This window comes from Maylandia zebra, linkage group LG23 (assembly GCF_041146795.1).
Source record: "Maylandia zebra isolate NMK-2024a linkage group LG23, Mzebra_GT3a, whole genome shotgun sequence".
In the NCBI taxonomy this organism is placed as follows: domain Eukaryota; kingdom Metazoa; phylum Chordata; class Actinopteri; order Cichliformes; family Cichlidae; genus Maylandia; species Maylandia zebra.
In genome coordinates this window covers 10,600,674-10,620,127 of record NC_135188.1, presented here as the reverse complement: position 1 = coordinate 10,620,127, position 19,454 = coordinate 10,600,674, and the positions used below count along the sequence as shown (strand labels likewise).

Genomic DNA, 19,454 nt, shown 5'->3' with positions numbered 1-19,454 from the left:
TTTTTGTTAACGGTTTTATTTAAACTACACACGCTAAGAGCATCACAGGTACTGTACATTTCACAGGCCCGGTGTCCTGAAAGCTTTGGAAAGATAAAAGAATGAAAAGTGTTTTATTATTATTGTGACTGAGTGAAGTTTAAATTTATCTCATAGATGACGACACACTGCTCTCCCCTACACGAGTATCGATACCAGTACCAGCAGTATTGACCTTCTACTTACTTGGCCTTGGATTAATACCATAAGTATTGCAGTATTGTGCAGCAGTACCTGAAACCACAAACAGAAAACCTGCTTGCTGACTTTCCCTGAAAACTGATGAACATTCAATTAATTCAAGCATCAGACTTTAACATTTAGACTTTATTAAAAAATGATTTTCCAAACGAGGAAAAAACATGAAAAAAAGATCTTTGCGAATACGTTAGTGTTGGAGCGCCGTGGGTGGGCGCACAGCTTCACTCTCACACACAGGCTCAGAATGGCGAGCGATGGAGGTCAAAGTTTAACTCTGGGCTTCATGTAGTGTTTCCTGCAGCCGCTCCACCTGCTTGGAGCCGCCGAGGATTCAACCTTCTGCTCGCAGCTGAGCCGACAGGCCCGTTTACAGCCTGTGACCATGCCTGCGGTCTGTGTGGAGACACCACGCTGAGCCACGAGAGACGGTTTCTGTTAAATGAGGAAGGATCTGCATAAAAATGAGGTAAAAATGAAGGTATAAAATAAAAGCACTGACTCAGCATCTGTAGAAAAATAGGACAAACCCATGACGGGTTCTGTTTCTGCAGCTCAACCCAAAAAAAGAAACCGACTCGTTTCAAATATGGCGCTTGCCTCCAGCTTCCGACCGCCGCGTCACGCTGCTGGTGCTTTGGTCCTGGAGATGATGTCACTGTTTTGGCCATGTTTGCGGACACTCGAGCTTTAGTGGTTCGTGGGCAGCAAACAGGACACGAAAACTGAGCGACAGTGTGCACGCAGCTCAACTCAGACCGCCGACTAATATCATTACTGCAATAAACCAAAAGCAGACATCTGAAGGTCAGAACGTCGACTCAAGACCACACGCACATTCACCAGAGGTTGCATTTGAACGTTATAACTGAACCTGATCGACACTGAAGCATTCGCAGTGAAGTCGCTCTCCAAGATGGTTTAATCCTCAAAGCGAACCTCTCGGCTGCTCGTAGTGACACAAGTGGAGATGCCCTAAGAGAGGCAGTTAGATCATGTGGAAGCAGCACAGATGTTGTCTTTTACCCTGTTTCTACACCCGAACGCGTCAGTCGAGCTCTGAACACGTTTTCCTGATTTTCAGATCACAGCTGAGGTTTAAACTCCGCCCCATGACAGCAACTTTGCGTGATTCTCAGCTCCAACAGCCCTTCCACCTGAAACAAGCTGTTTACCACTGCTCCAGGTTATCGTCTTCTGATTAGCTGCCCCTCTAGCTGTTCCAAACAGCTTGTAGGCGGGGTTTCTATTCTCTCTCTGTGACTTCAGAGGGCCAAAGATATACAAAAACAAAAAACAAACTGATAAACTGAGTGTTCAGAGGAGTTGGAGCTCAACTGACGCGATCATCGAGCACGAAGTGCAGGTACACGACAGGAAGTAAGGAGAAGAGCACGCCCACTTTTTATTCTATTTTTTTTGGGCTGAGCAGCAAGAATTGCACCTCGTAACAAAAACTGCAGCTCGCTTTCACAATTAAAGGTTGTGATATAATAAAGGCTCATCATGATGATTGAAGACCTCAGTCCAGTGTCTGTCGCACCATGGAATGTGTTTCTATTGTTTCTAACTGTTTCTGGAAGCTAAAGCGTGTGGAGTGTTTCTGCACACAGAAGGCATTCGTGTTTTCAGAAAGGTAGACAAAGAGTTGCAGCACCTCGGTGTGAAGGCAGAGACAAGGAGACGTGCAGCGCTGACGGGCGGGAGTCACGTGATATTTACATGCCCGTGTGCACACAATACACTAGGGTCCCCCCCCCACCCCACAGCGCCTCCCACCCCGAGCGTCCCTTCAGAAATCCTGTCCTCTTCTTGGCGATCTGCTCATTAGCTGTGAAATCACTGACCGTTCTCAGGACCAACATGGGTGGAGAAAAACATCGTCACATGATGGGAAGACAGCGCCGGGTGTGTATGTTTCTGCACGTGCGCTCCAAGAGATGCTGGGGCCGGAAACATGGTCGGTATGTTAGGACTTAGCGAGCCGATCGCCTTCACCGTGCGTCCTCGTGCGGACCGTCAGCCCCACAGTTTGCACAGCCGTCACCTCTGCATGGCGTGCCTAGAGCCTGGTGCCTGTTTCCCTTTCCTCGGAATGTCCGGCAGCCCGAGTGGCCGCCTGCACTGACCTTTGGCCTCTGGCTCAGAGTCGCTGAGCTCAGCGTCGGGGCAGTACCCGTCGCTGTCCTGATACGATCGCGCACTCTTCAAGCGGTGCTCCGGTGCTGGTTTGGCCCACAGCCTCTCCTTGGCACCGCTCTTCCGGGACAGTTTGTCTGCCCGCAGGTCCTCGGTGGTCCGGACCAGGTTGATTGTGGCCTGTTTGAAGGAGCGGCCAAAGTGCTCCATGGCGGACTTGCGAAAGACGCTCTTCTCGTTTGCAGTGTTGCGGTCAGCGGGCGTCTGGCATGAGCCGTCCCTCTGAGCAGCGCCCTTCTCCAGCACGCCATTAGATTTGGCCAGGCGTGCTCGGTCTCGCTCCAGTCTGCCATTGCTGTTGGAAGGCTGTCCGTGAAGCGCGCCGTGCAGCGTCAGAGGTTTCCCGCTTGGTTTAACGTGCTGCGGTGCACCGCTGGTCGAAGACGTTCGGCTGGTGGAGCGCTCGTCTCTGATGCTGCGGCCGTGCAGCTGAGGCTTCCCCTGGCCCACCCCCTCACCGCCGTGCTCACCCACGTTCCCGCTGTTGTCTGGGCACAGCGGTCCGTTCCCAACACCCAGAGCTTTGGGCATCTTCAGCTTCAGAGTGATCCTCGGAGGAGGCCGGGACAGCACACTCTCCAAGGGGAACGAAGCAGGAAGACCTGCAGAGAAAACACATGTTCAGTCCCTTTTTCTCTTTTCCATAATCACATCACAGACAGCTTAAGAGTCCTCACAAACTGTTTTATCCTTTACTTCACCATAAAAAAGAAAAAAAAAAAGAATCATAAATCCATCATAAATCCTGCTGATCCCAAGTTATTGTGTTACAGGCATTACATATATTAATTTACATAATTATTCAAAACTCAAACCAGATCATTTTACAGTGTGAACTTCGACCCCATTTCTGATTAGTCACTTTAAAATCTGGGCTGATTTAAAAGGATCCAAATCATAAAATTAATTTATGATTCTGACAGGACGTTCTTCTTATCACATACCGAGTGTTGGTTTCTACCTGCTCATTAACAGGTAAAATACACAGAAACTTTTCATAGGGGTCAAAAATCACTAATTTCTCACTGGAAAGCTTTGACATCCTATGTGGGATGATCCCTCTGAACTGAGCCGAGTCTGAGCTTTGCTTTGTATTTTTCTGCGTCACATGACCTGCTCTGAGGTCAGCTGATACAAAGAGCAAGTCACGGAGCTGGTGCTGCTTTTCACTGTGAACTCACCTGCAGAAATCTCCTGGTTCGTGAGCTTCACATGCAAGTTGAACATTTGCTCCTGAGCTTTGCTCTGCAGCAGCTTCAGCTTCTCCCGCCGACTCACCATGTAACACAGGTTCCTCACCTGCAGCCAGATACACACAACTTTATTAAAGACAGCAGTATAGATGGGATCTGATTGGGTGACAGCAGGTTCACTCCTCAGAGTTTCTATAAATGCTACTGAATCAGCAATGGTTGCTCTGACACTGAGTACATGCTCTGATCTTTTAGGCTAAAGCTAAAAAACCACATCACCACTAACACAGGCTGCACACACACACGGCACAGAGGAAGCACCCACCCTTTCTAGGTCCTGCCTCAGGTGCATGAACATGCGCATCCGGGTGTGGATGCTGTCCTCCTGCGGCTGGAGCACCAGCTGCTCCTCCTCCTCTTTAGGGGGCAGCAGAGCCCTGTTGAAGCTGCTCTTCCTTTTCAGCTTCCAGTACTGGTAGATGAAGTCCACCAGGTGCGGGGACAGCCCAAGGTCCCGGGCCAGCTGCTCGGGCTCGATCAGGGTGTAGAACTCCTCCTCCAGCTCCTGCAGCCGCTGAGCTCGCTGGCCCCCCTTCCCCGCCTCTCCAGGGGCTTTGGATCGAGCCGGGCTCAGGCCAGCCTCTCCGGCTTTGGGCTGGCTGTGTTTTAGGCAGTACGACTTGAACTTGACTTCATCCCCTTCATCCAGGATCGTCTTCATCTCCAGGCTGTGCTGGAACGCACAGGTCACGTGGAAGGGGGTGGTGCAGTTCTTTACTGAACACTGAACAGGGGGAGAGAGCGGATCGAGTTACTTGAGGGAAAAGCCAGCTTACGTCCAGCTCCAGTGCAGACTTCTTGCTGCAGACGCTTCGAGGATCATAAAATCAAACTTGAATGTCTGCAGACATGCAATCATTCTAAAGTAATCTCTATGGCATAAAACGGAAGGAATAACTCACCTGGATGCACGCACCTGTCTTCAGCTTGCACAGACTGCAGATCAGAGACCAGCGACTGGGGGGGATGTGGGAGACTTTGGTGATGGGCTCCATCCTCTCTGGACAGGCGATGCTCACCTGCAGGACCACACATTTTCACTGTCACTATCACTATCATTTCTGCACGTGTGCTCCTTTATTAAAGGTCTATAGACCAAAGCAGTAAATATTTTCATCTTAGTCTCTGATACAAAAAACCCCAAAACATTATTTGTCACTGTTTGTGTTGTTGCACCCGCTTCCCCTCATCCCGGATTCACTTACCTCAGGGATCCACAGAGCGCAGCTCACATGAGCCCACCTTGTGCCGGCTCGTGTCGCCTTCATGGCCCCGCCTTTCTGGGGACACAGGAGGCACTGCGGGTCAATACCGAGGACGCATGTCCGGCACAGCCAGTTACCAATGGGCACCTTAACAATGCCGTAGCACGCCTGCGGAAAGAACAGCGGGATGCAAGTGATGTGTAACCAGAACATCAACAGAAACAACACAAAAACACAAGTGTGCTGCCCGGGGTTCCGACACACGCTCCGGTCACATGGTCAGGGCTAGCAAAAGCAGAAAGGCGTTTCCTACCTGGTGCACACAGATGTTGCACTTGTCACAGAACACCATGTCGTTGCCCTCCTCGCTGTCCGGAGAGCGGCACACATCGCAGATGACGTCTTCATCATATTCAATCCCCAGACCCTCCACTGTCTCGATGGCGTGCTTCATGTTGTCGTGGCACTGCCTCTCCAGCGCCTCCATCGCTCGCTCCATCATTAGCTCGTCCACCGGCTCTTCACCTGCAGGACCAAACAGCAACACCCCACGTGATCAGACACTCCCGAGAACAAGAACAGAGGTGTCTGAAGTATTCAAAGTGTGGACTGTGCCCCCCCAGTGGGCAGCACCGGTGCTGCAGATGGCCCTCATTTATAATGGGGCGATCGTGGCTCAAGAGTTGGGAGTTCACCTTGTAATCGGAAGGTTGCCGGTTCGAGCCCCGGCTTGGACAGTCTTGGTCATTGTGTCCTTGGGCAAGACACTTCACCCGTTGCCTACTGGTGGTGGTCAGAGGGCCCGGTGGCGCCAGTGTCCGGCAGCCTCGCCTCTGTCAGTGCGCCCCAGGGTGGCTGTGGCTACATTGTAGCTTGCCATCACCAGTGTGTGAATGTGTGTGTGAATGGGTGGATGACAGGTTGTGTAAAGCGCTTTGGGGTCCTTAGGGACTAGAAAAGCGCTATACAAATACAGGCCATTTACCATAATAAACAGGAAGGTTTAACTTTGAAAAACAGCCAAATATTAAAATACATGTAAAAAGCCTCAAATACAAAGCCAACAGAAGACAAAAACAAATGTGCAGAAACAGAAAAAAGGAAGATGCAGCGTCACTAAGCATCACGCTGGATCATCGGGCCCGTCTTACCCATGCGTTCAAGCTCGTGGTTGAGCGCGTGCAGCCAGTAGAGGTCCATGTCATCCAGGTCGTAGCGGCACATGGCCTCCGCCAGCTCTTTGATGCTCACGAAACCCGGCTCCTTGGACTCCTGGCTCCAGCACTGGATGTACTTCTTCTGGTGGGTGTACAGCGTTTCCTTCTGCTTCTCCGCGATTACTCTGAAAAGAAACAGCAGAGAGCCGTTAGACTGAATAGCTGAACCAACCAGAACCTGCTTCAAAGAGAGCCAACAAACACATTTAAAGGTCAAAGCTGTAATGATTGCGATATCTCCTCCTGCTGTGATTGAGAGAGCGAGGCGATCAGCTGACGCCGAACGTATTTGCTCTCCTGTTTGCACTTTCAGACTGGTCTGTGGTCATGTTGAAGCCATGGCACAGATTCTTTCTCCTCCTCCTCCAGGAGACGCAGGAGCATTACCGATCCAGCTGACAGGTGAATTCCCCCCCAGGGCTCCTACCACTGGGTCATGAGATACCTGAGCCGGTTCCCGTTGGGGTGGAGCTCCTCCAGAGCGTTCAGTCTCTGAGGCTGTGTCTGACGTGGTCATGTGCTCAGCTACGGCTGACTCGTGTAAACTTGTCACTTGAGTACGCTGATCAGCGTACTCAAGTACCTGTATGAAGAGGAGGTGGCAAACTAAGACGTTTGGGAGGCGGTCAGACTCACCTGACGGACGGCTCTGGGATGGTGTCTGGGCTCGCTGGTACCTGCACTCCTTTCTCCCACTCCTGCTTCCAGGTGTCTGCCAGCAGGTAGCAGTCCTCTGGGGAGATGTGGTGGGAGTCAGGCAGCTTCATTGCACTGATCAGGTCTTTCCTGAACACCTGTGGGGGAGAGAGACGCACACAGGTAGTCAAACGCCATCCTGACATTTACTGACGCTCAGCAAAGTCTGATACGCACCTCAGCTGGCTTCTTCGGGTTGGATGCAGGCGTTCCAGGTTTGCTCCCATATTTGTTGGAGGAGCAGAACGAGGTCGATGGACCTGAAAGAAGAAAGAGGCGAATAAAAAGAAATGAAGGAGACAGTTTGGTCTGGGTTACGGGTCACGCTGCCATGCCGCGACTGTTTTTGGACCCCAAGCCTGAGACGTGTGGTCAGCCTGAGAGTGGTGTACCTGTGTCCGTCTGTTCTCACATCCAAAACACCAGGAGGCAGCACAGTTTCTCTCTGTGACCGACACTCTTCAGTCAATTGAAACTTGCCATCACTAGAGGGCGACGTTAGGCTGAGGTGTGGCATCAGATTTTGATGTTAATTTTTTTGGTTGTTTTTTTATCAGAAAGGTTAAATAAGAATCTTTTTGGCCTTGGTAAATTCTTTAAACATGTTAAGACAATGTCTCCACAGAACCACGAACAGCATCCATGTGACGTGTTCAGGGAGACGCACGTCAGGCACATTTACAAGTGTGACGCACCAATAGCATAAATCTGAAATGCTCGAAGAGCGTTTTCACATTTTAAAACTGGAACATGCTTATTATTTTCCAGTTTTAATGATGCTGCCGTCTCACACTGATTATTCAAATGGGATTCTTTTGCACAAACAGGCAAGACTGCACACAGATCACTTTCGTCTGTTGTTACAGAAATAGTTACAGAGCAGTCACAGGTTAGAAATGATGATGACGCTGGAAACGAAGTGGCAAGCTTGACTCACTCTCATTCTCAGAAGTGTCACTGCTGCTGGAGGACCGGAGGCGTTTCATCCTGTATCATCCTGCAGCAGCAAAAAAAGATGATGACATTCAAATATTGATGATTTTTAAGGCCAACGGAACAGAAGTTTGTGGACACAAAGAAGAAATTTGTACTCACCGTAAACTTCAAATTGAAAAGCATACTAGTAGATTCTTCTGTCAGACCGCTTCAGTTCATATCTGCAAACCACAAGTAAATAAAGACATTTATAAAATTACTCAACTATTACATGTTATTATATCTCTGCTGTAACTTTCTAATTCACTTGCTTTTAACGCGTCATCATCACATATGATCACTTTTGTTTTATTACTTTGTGTTGCATCTCTATCTGTGAAGGACGGAGCAGCACTCACCCGCCTCACAGGTGTCATACAGACACAGGTGTAGTGATTCATCACACACAACAAAGACTGTTGTGTGTGATGTTGGTTTTTATAACTTTTAAAGCATATCTGTGTCAATAAACAGGAGGTGGAAGAGGCCAGAGCGACACCAGTCCTAGATACAGAACGCTGTTTCAACAGGGGGCACAAGCCTGACATTCCCCATAAAGACACAAGGAAGAGGAGGAGCCAGGAGCCCCTCTCCTTGCCATATCATAGTGGCGTACACCTCACGTGAAAAGCTCAAGTCAACTTACAGTGTTGGAAGCTGTTGGTAAATATAACAGCAGGTTCTCCCTGATAAACAAAAATCATATTTTCACTCCATGTTTGTGCTTTTCCACTTGACTTTTCAGTAACCTTAAGCACCAGAAGCTGCAGTTCCTTTATTTTCCAGCAGCGGCAGCAGTGAGTTAGTTCTCATAGACTCCCTCATGGACTCGAGGACCACAGTATTGTTTCTATGTTGCCAATTTCCTCGTCGCCAGGTTTTTAAAATAGTGGCTCATGAAGGAGACACTCTCATGACTCCTCAAGTGACGCCATTGACTAGTCAATCGGTATCATGCAGTCTGTTGACATCACTTTTTCAGATCGCTTGGAACACGGTGGAATATGTTCAAAAAAGTACCGGGTACTATAACCTATCCCTAACAGAGAACCCTAAAAATCGCGACGAGCCTACCCGGGTAGGTACTAATACTAAACAGTGGGCTCACTTCTGCCCCCAAATAAAACCAGTATGGCAGCAGCTACCACTTCTGAGGGTTCCACGCTGACGATGAGTGCTCCCTCCATCTTTCATGTACAGTGTGTGGAGGCTGTTCAAACAGGTTCATATATGTAAGATCTCATTACTCCACAGCAAGGTGTGGCAGGTGTTCTCCACCTGACATCTAACCTGTGGAGGGAGGGCGTACGGATATGACGTCAGGTTGTTTAAAAAGCTCATCTGACAGGAAACGATGAGAAAAGGCTAACACACTGTTTACTTCCCTCCCTCTTCCTGTTTTGTGCCGTTTCTTGGCTCACCTGAAAGAAAGCCTCACACACCTGTGTAAAGTGTTGGCGCCAAACTGTAAGGCCTGCCCGCGGGCTGGGAAATCAAACATAGGCGCCTCCATCACTCAAACATGTCACTTCCTCGGAGGCTCTGAGGCGGGCATCTGTGCTGCTCCGCTGGGTTCATACCCCGGGAGCCTACCAGCCGCTCGTGGTACCGGGGTAAAGAGGCAGGACGGCCCCAGAGAGAGCGCAGGCCCCGGGCCTGAAGGGACAGTCCAGGGCAGAGCCCAGAGCTCAGCTCGCCACCATATTGTTCACATTTTCCCGCTCATACCTGCAGTCCCGCCGCTGCCGCCCGCGTTATTCCGCTCACACGGTCCTCACACGGCCTCGGCCCGGGCTCTGGTTCCGGACTCGGTACTTCTGTCCCCGCAGCTCAACGGGAGGATCCAGCTCTGCTGCCCGGACACCAACACGCCACAACGGCCCTATTGTACAGCGCAGCCCACCGGGTCCTAAACCCCGCCGTCGCAGTCAGCCTCCGCCTTCCTCGGAGTGGTGCTAACGCTGCATTACCGCCCCAAGCGGTGGGAGTGTGAACCCCAGGCAGATTTTTGTTCGATAAAATGAGACTTTTGGAAAATGAAAAAGTCCGTTTGTGGCAGGGGTGGCATTAGCTGGCATAGGGTGCCACTCTAAAATTATCTCTTGTCACCCCTAGTGCCACCCTAGCTTTGCATGTGACAGTGTTGTTTTTAAGTAAAAATAAGGTAGCATTAACACTTTGAGCCCAGCAACAATTAAAAATGAACATAAATCCTAAAACTGAATATATTGCATACACACACACCGTTAACAAATGGTTTTACCCATGGCGCAGACCGGCTTTATTTCTTGTTTTCACTAGTTTTCAGTAGATTTTGTAAACTTTATTGATTATAAAATTTGTGCATACGTTTTCAAACTTTACAATTATTATTTGAATTTAAAGTTATAAAATAATTTACTAAATGTGTCTGTTGTTTTTACAGTAAAAAAAAAAAAATATATATATATATATATATATATATATATATTGGGCCGAAAATAATTATGCCAAGCAACACAAAAAAAAATTTAAAGGTGAAATACAAATGTAAAACCAAAAGTAGTAAAAATGGCCAATTATAATTTGGACCTCAGAGTGTTAAACCAGCAAATCATGGAAAATTAGGTTCAAATTTCTCTTCATTACGGTGCAGATTTCTGATATTTTGTGTAAATTTAAGTAACAATTTGATTTTTTCCTAACAAAAAAAGTGTGAAACATAAGTTAGATATGTGTTTTTAAATAAAACGGCCCCATATTGTGTAACTTTATGGATTTTATACTTATTGGGCTACATATTTATTTATTATACAAGCTATACAGGACATCAAAGTTCACGTTTTATGTAACTGAAATGTTTAATTATGTGGGCTACAGAAAATAATGAAGTTATTGACTATATTTATTTGAAACGTAAACTTAATGCATTTGAATCATTTTAACCCCATGTAACACCTGCATATGTGTTTAAAAAAGGCTTTGATTTTGCCACCCCATTTGATTTCCATGCCAGCCAAAGAAAATTTCTCTTGATCCGCCCCTGGTTTGTGGGTCTTACAGTGTGAGTGGGTAGGGGGCACAGTCCATTTATCAGTCTCACAGTGCAAAGAACTCATCCAGCATCTACTATCCTACTGGCAGTCCTACGATCTTGTTGGGTTGTCGCTTCTCACGGGACGTCCAGCTGCTAAACCAGGATGTGAAGCTTAGCATCAGGATGTTTTCTGTTACACCTCTATAGAAGGCTGTGAGGCGAAGTGTTGGGAGCCCTACTTTCCTGAATCTTCCGAGGGGGTGGCTTTTGTGCTTTTTGATGACTGCTATGGTGTTAGCGGAGAAGAACGGCTCATCAGCTAAGTGCACACCAAGGAACACTGCTGACACTCCACAGCAGCACCATTTATGGTGAGGTCTGCGTGGTGATCTTAGCCAAACCTCCTGAAATCTACACACCACTTCAAGCTTCTTCACGCGAACTCATTATTGTTACTTGTAATAATGAGAACAACCACTGTGGTGTCATCTCCAAACTTTGCAGTGTGGTTGGTGCTGGATCTGTGCGAGCAGACTAAACAGCAGCGGGCTGAGGACACAGCCCTGAGGTGAGCCTGTGCTCATTGAAATGGTTTTTGATGTGTGGTTGCTCACCTTCACTGTCTGCTGTCACTTTGTCAGGAAGCTGAGAACCTATTCGCAGGTTGCAGTGTCCACAGAAACAAGCATCAGCTTTTCCACCAGCCGCCTGGCGGTAGTATTGCTAGTTTGCTTGATGATGCTCAGATGCACACAGAGTGACGCACTCTGGAGTGACTGCAGTCAAAAAATCTTAATTGTTACATCTGTGCTGAGACTGGCTCTGACACACACCCTCCATACAGTAACAGTCACAGAGACTAAAATTAAAAGTGGAAAAAAAAAAGACGATAAAAGCTAAACTGAAACATGAAACCAGCTATGGAAACTAAACTGGAATTAAAAAACTAAATAAAAATAAAACTAGGCAGAAAATACAAAACTATAACTGCTGCCAACAAAACACAATAACACCTGTCCTCTCAAATGCTTTCTTGTCCCTCCTTTAGGGGGCTCCATAGCTTCACCACCTCCGCTCGCTCCAGCTTCACTGAACCTCTGCTCTCAGACACATCAGTCAGGGTTTCCTGGGTTTTACAGTTAATCTGGAGATATTGGTCAACCCTCAGTAACACAGTGGAGACAGACCTGATTCATAAAATACAGACACCGTGTGTAAGTATTCTCACTGGCCACTTCATTAGCTACACCTATTTATCTTCCCTTTAACACATGTATCTTATCAGCTCGGTGCATTTATGCATATAGACCTGATGAAGAAGAGCTGCCGAAGTTTAAAGTGAGCATCAGAACAATGAAGAAAGGTGACCTCAGCGACCGTGTTTCTAGGATTTTCCCACCAAGTGGTTGGAGTTTAAAGTATTGAGCGAGCAGCAGCGCTCTGGGAGGAAACGCCTCGTTGCGGTGGAACATGTGAAGCATGTTCCTAGCAGACTGTCCAACCTGGTACTACTTGTACCTAATAAAGTGACCAGTGAGTGTGTTTTGAATGTGCAGAAAGTTTCAGACATCAGAAGAAATCTCCCTGAAGCACATCAGAACTGATAAAGTCCAGGAAAAGAAGATGGTCATTAAAGCAAGGCGTGGTATAAACACTGACCTCTGACTTCTTTAGATTGACACTCACACACACACAAAAAGAGAACATGCTCTAAGCCCTGACCTCCATCAGCAGAAGCGGACTTACACTGAAAAGAAGGGTTGAAAACAAGATCTTTCAGCTTGTAATCTGATTTTTATAACAACATTACTTTACAGACTACAGCCTTGCAGCACAGGTATAACAAGTGTGCAAACACAGGTGATGTCCCTACATCACAGTCAGGGAGTAGTAACGCACCACACTAAGCCAGAACGCTGGACACTGAGTTAATGAGGACAGAAGCATGATCATAACCTCCCACTCATTTCTGACCTTCCTGTGATCGCCTAACGGGACCTGATCACAAACAACCCGACACACTTTAGCTTTTTGTGACCTTTAAAGCTCGTCATTTACACATGTTGGTGATCTGAGAAAGAGGAAGAAGAGAGCTTCCCTTATTCACTCTGAGATGCTGTGTTTGTGTAAAGTTGACTCCACAGAGTGTGTGCTGATGGCTTGAGACGATCATTGACCACATCAGGATCACCCAGTCTGTCAGCTCGGCCTGAAACAAAGTTGTTTTATTCTCGGAGTACAAAAGACGCCACACATAATGAATCTTTTACTAAACATCGGGATTGAAACCCTTCATGTTCCTATATAAAAACATCAGCAGAGTATAAAACAAATATTACAAATGTTGTTCTTTAAAAAACGATCACACAGAAGTGCCTACATCAGAAACACAGCTACTGTTCACACAGCGATCACTTAATCAGTCCAGCTTTGGCCTAACAATCATCAATACATCAGATACACACATGAGTCTGTCATGTGAATCACTCACACAGTCCCTCTCTCTCACACTCCCCTCCCTCTCGCTCACACTCCCCTCCCTCTCGCTCACACTCCCCTCCCTCTCTCTAACACAGACTCAAACACACCCAGATCCTGGTCAGACACACAAAGAGGGCTTGGCTCTCTCGGGCAGCGCGAGCATCCCTCGTGCAGCAGGTTGAACTACAGTCAGGTTACAGGTTCAGCACAGAGCTACATTCACAATGAAGCAACATCACCGAGTACATTCGGAGCGATATAAATATTCACAGCTATGAGCAATGAAGGTGCAGCGGGGTTCCTGACCCAAGCTCATCACGCGCTCCTTCACCTCCTCTACTCTTTAAGGACAGAAGGACCATCAGTTTAGTCTGAGCTGGACGGCGTGGAGGGCGGAGTCACCGTGACATCACATCACCTACAAGCCCATCTGCATGTCGGCGAAATTGAAGAAGTTGTCGACGTCTTGAGACGACGTGTTTTTGTTGTCGGAGACAAAAAGCTGCAAGACAAAAAAATATCAGTAAATGTGACATCTTCGAAAACGCAGAGTGAAGCCATAAGGATCGGGCCGGGACCGCGCTGCGCTCACCTTCGTCCCGCTGAACACCTCACTGGCAATGTTCTTGCATGCTTCAACAACTCCGTCCCCGTTCATCTCAAGGGCAATGACGGGGCCTTCGGGGAAAACACGACAGTCAAACCTTTAGGACACCGACAGCACCACCGCCCCATCTCCACCTGTGAGTCAGCCTGATACAAACATAACTCCCCCCTTCATAAAAATTGTTTTTATAAGTCGCCTGTCTGCATTGTTAGATGCATAGCCTCTTTGACTGACAGCTGTCTGCTAGCTTCACCTGAACTGGACCTGTGGACTGTGATTGTGCTTTTGGAGCCTTTTGGAGCATTTTTATTTGCCATCACGTGACCAATAACATGGCTGCTGTGAGGTCACAGTAGTGACAGAGCGTCCAACAAGGCTGAACTCCAACTTTGCTAAGTGAAATGACAGAATTTCGATTGGATGTTACTGATTAGCAGGTATCTATGTCAGACTGATATACTTGTACAGTCTGTGGACAAGCATTAGCTCCACCCTCTCAGTTGTAGAAACAACAGTAACCTTTAGATGCTAAAATGTGCAGTCCAAAACCACCAGGTGACATCACTGAAGTCATGTCAATCTTTTACATACAGTTTATGACCAGGAGTGTTACATTACAACATGACGTAAATGGCTGTATCTGTTCAGGTGTTTTACCTGCTGTCACCCAAATATGTAATAAATGAATGAGAGTGTGATTACAAATATCACACACTGACTGACACACACCCTCTGGTCAGTACGAAAGAGCTCCTGATCGGCTGATCAGTGAGGAAGGAGCGAGTTTACCTTTGGTGATCCACTCCGTGAGGTCATCGGCGTCCCTCTGAAACACTCGCTTCACGTCTTCCGGCCGCATCGACACTTCTTTCGTCTGGATCAGCACAAAGCCTTTAGCGGTCGCCTGACCACATCGGAGAGAGGTTAAAGAGGTTAAAGTTCGCAGTGACACTTTAAAGAACCGTCAGTGAGCATGCTCAGATTCAGAGCATGTCCCGCATGCCTGAGTGCTGGAGTCACACAAGTTTCAACATAGCGAGCAGAGGATGGAGGACTGAGTCATCACCTTGTTGTCAACCTCAAGAGCCGGAACTGAAAGAATTCAGAGCGGTAAAAACATTTCTGAGACGAGGAAGCAAGTCTGTGTCAGGAGCGTGACCGAGCGGGTTCATCGTACATGCCTTTGTTTGCTCAGCTTTACGGCCTTCGGCAACTCATTTTATCTACCTGAGGACAGGTGCCGATGGCGAGAGTCCACAGCTAGAGGTTCTAATAATCAGCTCAGTGTGTATGAATAGCAATCCTCGATGCCCAAAAGCTCAGAACACTCCATTCATCTCAGCTTTCTGCTCTTGGATCTGTGTGACGTCACAGAGAGCGGAGAAATGAGCTGTAAATGAGCTGTTCACTGAACTGAACTGTGACTCATGCTAAGCTACTCTATTGTATACATTCTGTTGTACATTATTAAATACTGTATAATCTAAAATCAAATAAAGCCGCCAACAGAAGTAAAGAGTGTACTGAGCTGTCTGTATGACACACCTGTGTGTTTGAGAGATTTAAAGGATCGCATCATTAACAAGTAAACTTCACTTTTTTGCAATTCAGAGCTGGCGATGGACTCACTTCGTCAATGAGCTTGCGGGCGTTTGCAGTAGTGTACTCTCCAGCGAAGAAGACAAAGAGGCAGGACTCCTCGCTGTCCTTGTACCTCCCACCTTTTGTCAGTGGCACGATGCTTCGCGCGGGGTCGGCGGAGACTCGCACTGACTTGAAATCGGACTCAGGGTCTGGTGCCGGAACGAAATCCAGAACGGGTGAATCCTCTGGCATCAGGCTCCAGTTGGTCTCCCCGGACACGGGCGTGAAGTCGTGGATGTTGCTCCAGTTGTTGTTGAAGATGCTCAGCCCTGCGTCCTTGAAGTGGAAAGCGAGCTCGGGGTAGTAGTACTGGAAGCAGCCGAACTTCATCCCCGTGGACGACTCGATGATGGGCTGGGTGGCACAGCACAGGAACACCTCCATCTTTTTACAGTCTCGTGTGCGGAACTGCTGACATGCCACCACACACTTGATGTCTTTGCAGTCCCTGAAAAACACGCTGCCTTTGACGGGCCCCAGAACGATGCGGCAGTTCACGCAGTCGTCGATGGTGATGGTCGCCGAGTGATCGAACACATAGATGTTGCAGTTCTCGCACTCCTGGATGACGAACTGCTGACCATTCAGTTTGCCGGGCAGACGGCCCACCGTCACGTCTTTGAGGCCGGTCAGCATGTAGTCCTTCGGGTCCACCTGTGCAGAGAGAACAGAGGATTCAAACACTGTTCACACTCTTACGGATGCACAGAGACACCATTTTTAACCCTTCTGTGACCATTAAAGATCCGAAAGCAAAGTCTGAGAGTTAAAAACACGCTGATAACAGATGTGTGGGAATCAGCTGGACCAGAAGTACTACTTTATTTCACGTTGTGTCATCTTTGACATTTGTGTCATATTCAACTAAAGAACGATGATGTGTTTCTGCAGCAGGCTGCTGCTGCTAACCAGTGTTGGGCAAGTTACTTTGAAAAAGTAATTAATTATAGTTACTAGTTACTTCATCAAAAAAGTAACTGAGTTAGTAACTGAGTTACAAAATTCCAGGGTATAATTGGCCATTTTTAACTACTTTTGATTTTCCCTCTACATTTCACCTTTAAAAACTATTTACTTTGCCTTGTTTGGTATCATTCTTTTCAGCACAACCTCATGTGTCTGAATTTACAGTTATGTTTTCATTTTGACAAACTGTATTAACACAGTTGATCTAAAATCAGACATAAAACATAAAATCCGAGTAGAAAAATTTATATTTTTTTACTGTAACAACCACAAACATGTTTATTGAATCATATTTCATAACTTTAAATGAAAATATAAATTCTCAATTTTAAAATCATATGCACAAGTTTTGCAAACAACAAAGTTACTTGCAGCCATTTACCTTTTACCCTTTTTAAAATAACCATTTCAAACTATTTACATAACAATCAGGTGTTCTGCATTCAATAAGATGCCGCACAAATTATCTGTACCACTCCAAAAAAATTTTTCTGTCCACTATAAAGGAGAACATCACATCCTGATACCCGCAGCTCTGAAAGCAGGAGGTGTATCATTCTTCCTGTTTTCATTCAGCAGTCGCCTCATTGTTCTGACACACAACGCAAAACTATCCACAACACTACACACCAACTACACAAGACAACACATTAACTACACACTCCAAACACGCTAAACGTCACAAATCTCTCACATCTCAAAACTCGCTCTCTTTTTCTCTCTCTCTCGCTGTCGCTCCTAAAACTTCCCCCTCTTCCTAAACAACCAAATGTCATTGCTCAAAGCAGCAGTGCCCAGATTACTTACGTAGTCAGCTACTTCCGTGCAACTGATATAAGGTGCGGTAAGCTGAAGACAGCTTTAACCGTCTGTTTGTTGAAAAAAAGTAACGCGACCGCACCGCATTTTCTTGTTAGTAACGGTAACAGCGTTGTAACAATAGAAATAGTAATTAGTTAATTACTCGTTACTGAAAAAAGTAACGCCGTTAGTAACGTCGTTATTCCCATCACTGCTGCTAACAAAGAGCAGCACGCACAACCTAAAACTGGCTCCTTGCTCAACTGTGCGTGATGTTGAGACACGACGCTGGTTCATCAGCTTCTAAAGCATGCTTGTTTGATATATCTACACAAATATGTGTTTTTAGCTAATATCGGTCCCAAAACTCGACCCTGTCACACGTTCAGATATCTGAGATGTGTGACTCTGACACCACATCCCTCTGAGCCTGCAGCAAACTGAAGCTGGTTTATGGTTGGTGGATATTTTGGTTGTCACTTTTAAAGGTGTGACCTCCTGTGGGGTAACACCGCAGCTTTAATGTGTGAGAGGGGTGCACGTGAACCACATGCCGTTTGGTAGTAAATCTGATAATCAGATAACACCGGCTGCAGGAGGGAGGGGTGGGGGTGCCTGAGCCATGCTGTCTTAGCTCGCTGCTCGGCTCACAGCGAACACGTGAAGCTGAATCTTTGGCTGGCGAACAGCAGGAAACATGTTTCCAGAACAGGAGCCCACGAAAGCACCGTCAGTGCAGATAACGTCACTATTATCATCACTGAGACTGACAGATATGTGACATCACAGGGATGATCATGTGACGATGTTCGGTGCTAGGCCCACACTTTTTTATGCAGTGTTATTTGTTCCGATTATTCCGATTTTTTGTGTGTGTCACCACTTCTATCCAAACAGGAAGTGACTTGGCAACTGAATGCCACAGACACTACGAGGATGGACACATTAAACTTTTCTCTATTTTGAGGAGAGAAAGGGAGACTACCAATGAGAGCAAAGATTATTGTTGATTAACATATGACCTGGAGCTTTACGTAGGCAACTGGAACTTTATAATGAGCTTTTCCAACAACATTCTGATGTATTTATTCATCTCTTGTATTTTCTGGTTTTCCCTAAACGAATACGTATACATAATGGAGCCGTTTTTATATATTGAAGCTTTTTGTTTGTGGACTTGGTTTCATGACTTGCTGATCTCACTGTGTTTTTTCCATTTTTAGCTGTGGAGCTCCAGCTGGACCTGTGCACATTACACTTCTTATTCTTTATTTTGCTCAGCTGAGTTATTTTCCCTTTCATAAGGACATGGTATGGCATTTTATTTAGCATACACAGAGTTTATTGTTATTTTTTGATGAATTTATTTAAATCATGTGGCTTTTTTTAATTAGATGCATGCAAACTGAGTTCAAGTGTAACTTTTTTTCTTCTGCATTTTTAATTGTTGGGCTTATTATTCTGCTTTCAGCTTCGAGCTGCTGTCTTTAATTTTTTTTGTAACACATAAAGTTTCGTTTAAATTCACACATTCACATCTGGCTGTTTTGGCTGTGAACAACGACAGGAACAGAAATGTCGGTGACCTGAGAGGGCTATTTCCGGCGTCTTTTGCCAGGTGTGATCTACCTGCGCTAAAGCCTGGCTGTGGGTGTGTCCCGGTGCTGCTTACCTTCTCTCGCTTGTCCCAGCTGTACTGCTTCGGAGCCTCCTCGCTGTTGTTGCCAAGGGGAACCGCGTTGCCCGTCGACGCAGTTTCGGCGGAGGTTGTGGTCGGCGCCCGTTCCTCTTTTTCCGGCGACTTTCTCTTGGATTTCTTGGAGAAGAAGCAGCCCATGGTGGCCTCGAAACGACGGGGCAAGCGGGAGCGGGTTTGTGTGCTCGGAGAACGCGGTTAATGCGGCCGAAGCTCAGGCTGGAACTCTTTGCTTGGCTCGGTATTTTTCAGCTTCCCGTTTCACGGCTTCGTTTCGCAACCAATCGAAACCCCGAGGGTCGCTGTGTCAGCCAATCACAGACGTGAGCATAGTGACGAAACCACGCTCACAAGGGGCACGCTCACAAGACGTTTAAGGACAAGTAGGAAAAAGGAGCTCAGAACCAGTCTAACTCTGATTTATGTTTGCGAAACACGCACATGAAGAGTGTGGAAGGCCA

At 46.9% G+C, this 19,454-nt stretch overlaps 2 protein-coding genes across 6 annotated transcripts; both read right to left on the bottom strand.

Annotated features, from left to right (window-relative positions):
• Positions 1-348: 348 nt before the first annotated feature.
• jade3 (jade family PHD finger 3) lies at positions 349-9,755 on the bottom strand. Of its 5 annotated transcripts, none has more exons than XM_012920757.4 (13): positions 9,511-9,755; positions 7,903-7,964; positions 7,745-7,804; positions 6,985-7,067; positions 6,748-6,905; positions 6,046-6,236; positions 5,208-5,419; positions 4,895-5,062; positions 4,592-4,708; positions 3,955-4,413; positions 3,618-3,735; positions 2,367-3,038; positions 349-672 (listed from the first exon to the last, which is right to left on the bottom strand). In XM_012920757.4, exons 3-13 carry the CDS (start codon positions 7,791-7,793, stop codon positions 608-610), a joined length of 2,292 nt encoding a protein of 763 aa, XP_012776211.2. In that variant the 5' UTR covers positions 7,794-7,804; positions 7,903-7,964; positions 9,511-9,755; the 3' UTR covers positions 349-607. The 5 variants fall into 5 exon arrangements, with proteins under 5 accessions (XP_012776211.2, XP_012776212.2, XP_004557073.2 ...); XM_012920758.5 differs by having other exon boundaries at positions 2,907-3,038; positions 9,511-9,752; XM_004557016.5 differs by having other exon boundaries at positions 349-3,038; positions 9,511-9,754.
• A 3,247-nt stretch (positions 9,756-13,002) lies between these two features.
• rp2 (RP2 activator of ARL3 GTPase) lies at positions 13,003-19,282 on the bottom strand. The gene is made up of 5 exons (XM_004557019.6): positions 18,970-19,282; positions 15,516-16,184; positions 14,676-14,790; positions 13,872-13,957; positions 13,003-13,781 (listed from the first exon to the last, which is right to left on the bottom strand). Exons 1-5 carry the CDS (start codon positions 19,132-19,134, stop codon positions 13,698-13,700), a joined length of 1,119 nt encoding a protein of 372 aa, XP_004557076.1. The 5' UTR covers positions 19,135-19,282; the 3' UTR covers positions 13,003-13,697.
• Positions 19,283-19,454: the final 172 nt, after the last annotated feature.

What these genes read in the sequence shown, in the direction of transcription:
- jade3 (XM_004557016.5), bottom strand. Translation starts at nt 7,793, where the DNA reads ATGAAACGCCTCCGGTCCTCCAGCAGCAGTGACACTTCTGAGAATGAG. An exon ending in TGAGGCAGGACCTAGAAAGG is followed by an intron (nt 3,736 to 3,954) that starts GTGGGTGCTTCC and finishes ATCTGGCTGCAG; the next exon opens with GTGAGGAACCTGTGTTACAT. An exon ending in GAACCAGGAGATTTCTGCAG is followed by an intron (nt 3,039 to 3,617) that starts GTGAGTTCACAG and finishes TTTTCTCTGCAG; the next exon opens with GTCTTCCTGCTTCGTTCCCC.
- rp2 (XM_004557019.6), bottom strand. Translation starts at nt 19,134, where the DNA reads ATGGGCTGCTTCTTCTCCAAGAAATCCAAGAGAAAGTCGCCGGAAAAA. An exon ending in CCCGCAAGCTCATTGACGAA is followed by an intron (nt 14,791 to 15,515) that starts GTGAGTCCATCG and finishes CGATGTGGTCAG; the next exon opens with GCGACCGCTAAAGGCTTTGT. An exon ending in AGGTGTTCAGCGGGACGAAG is followed by an intron (nt 13,782 to 13,871) that starts GTGAGCGCAGCG and finishes TTTGTCTTGCAG; the next exon opens with CTTTTTGTCTCCGACAACAA.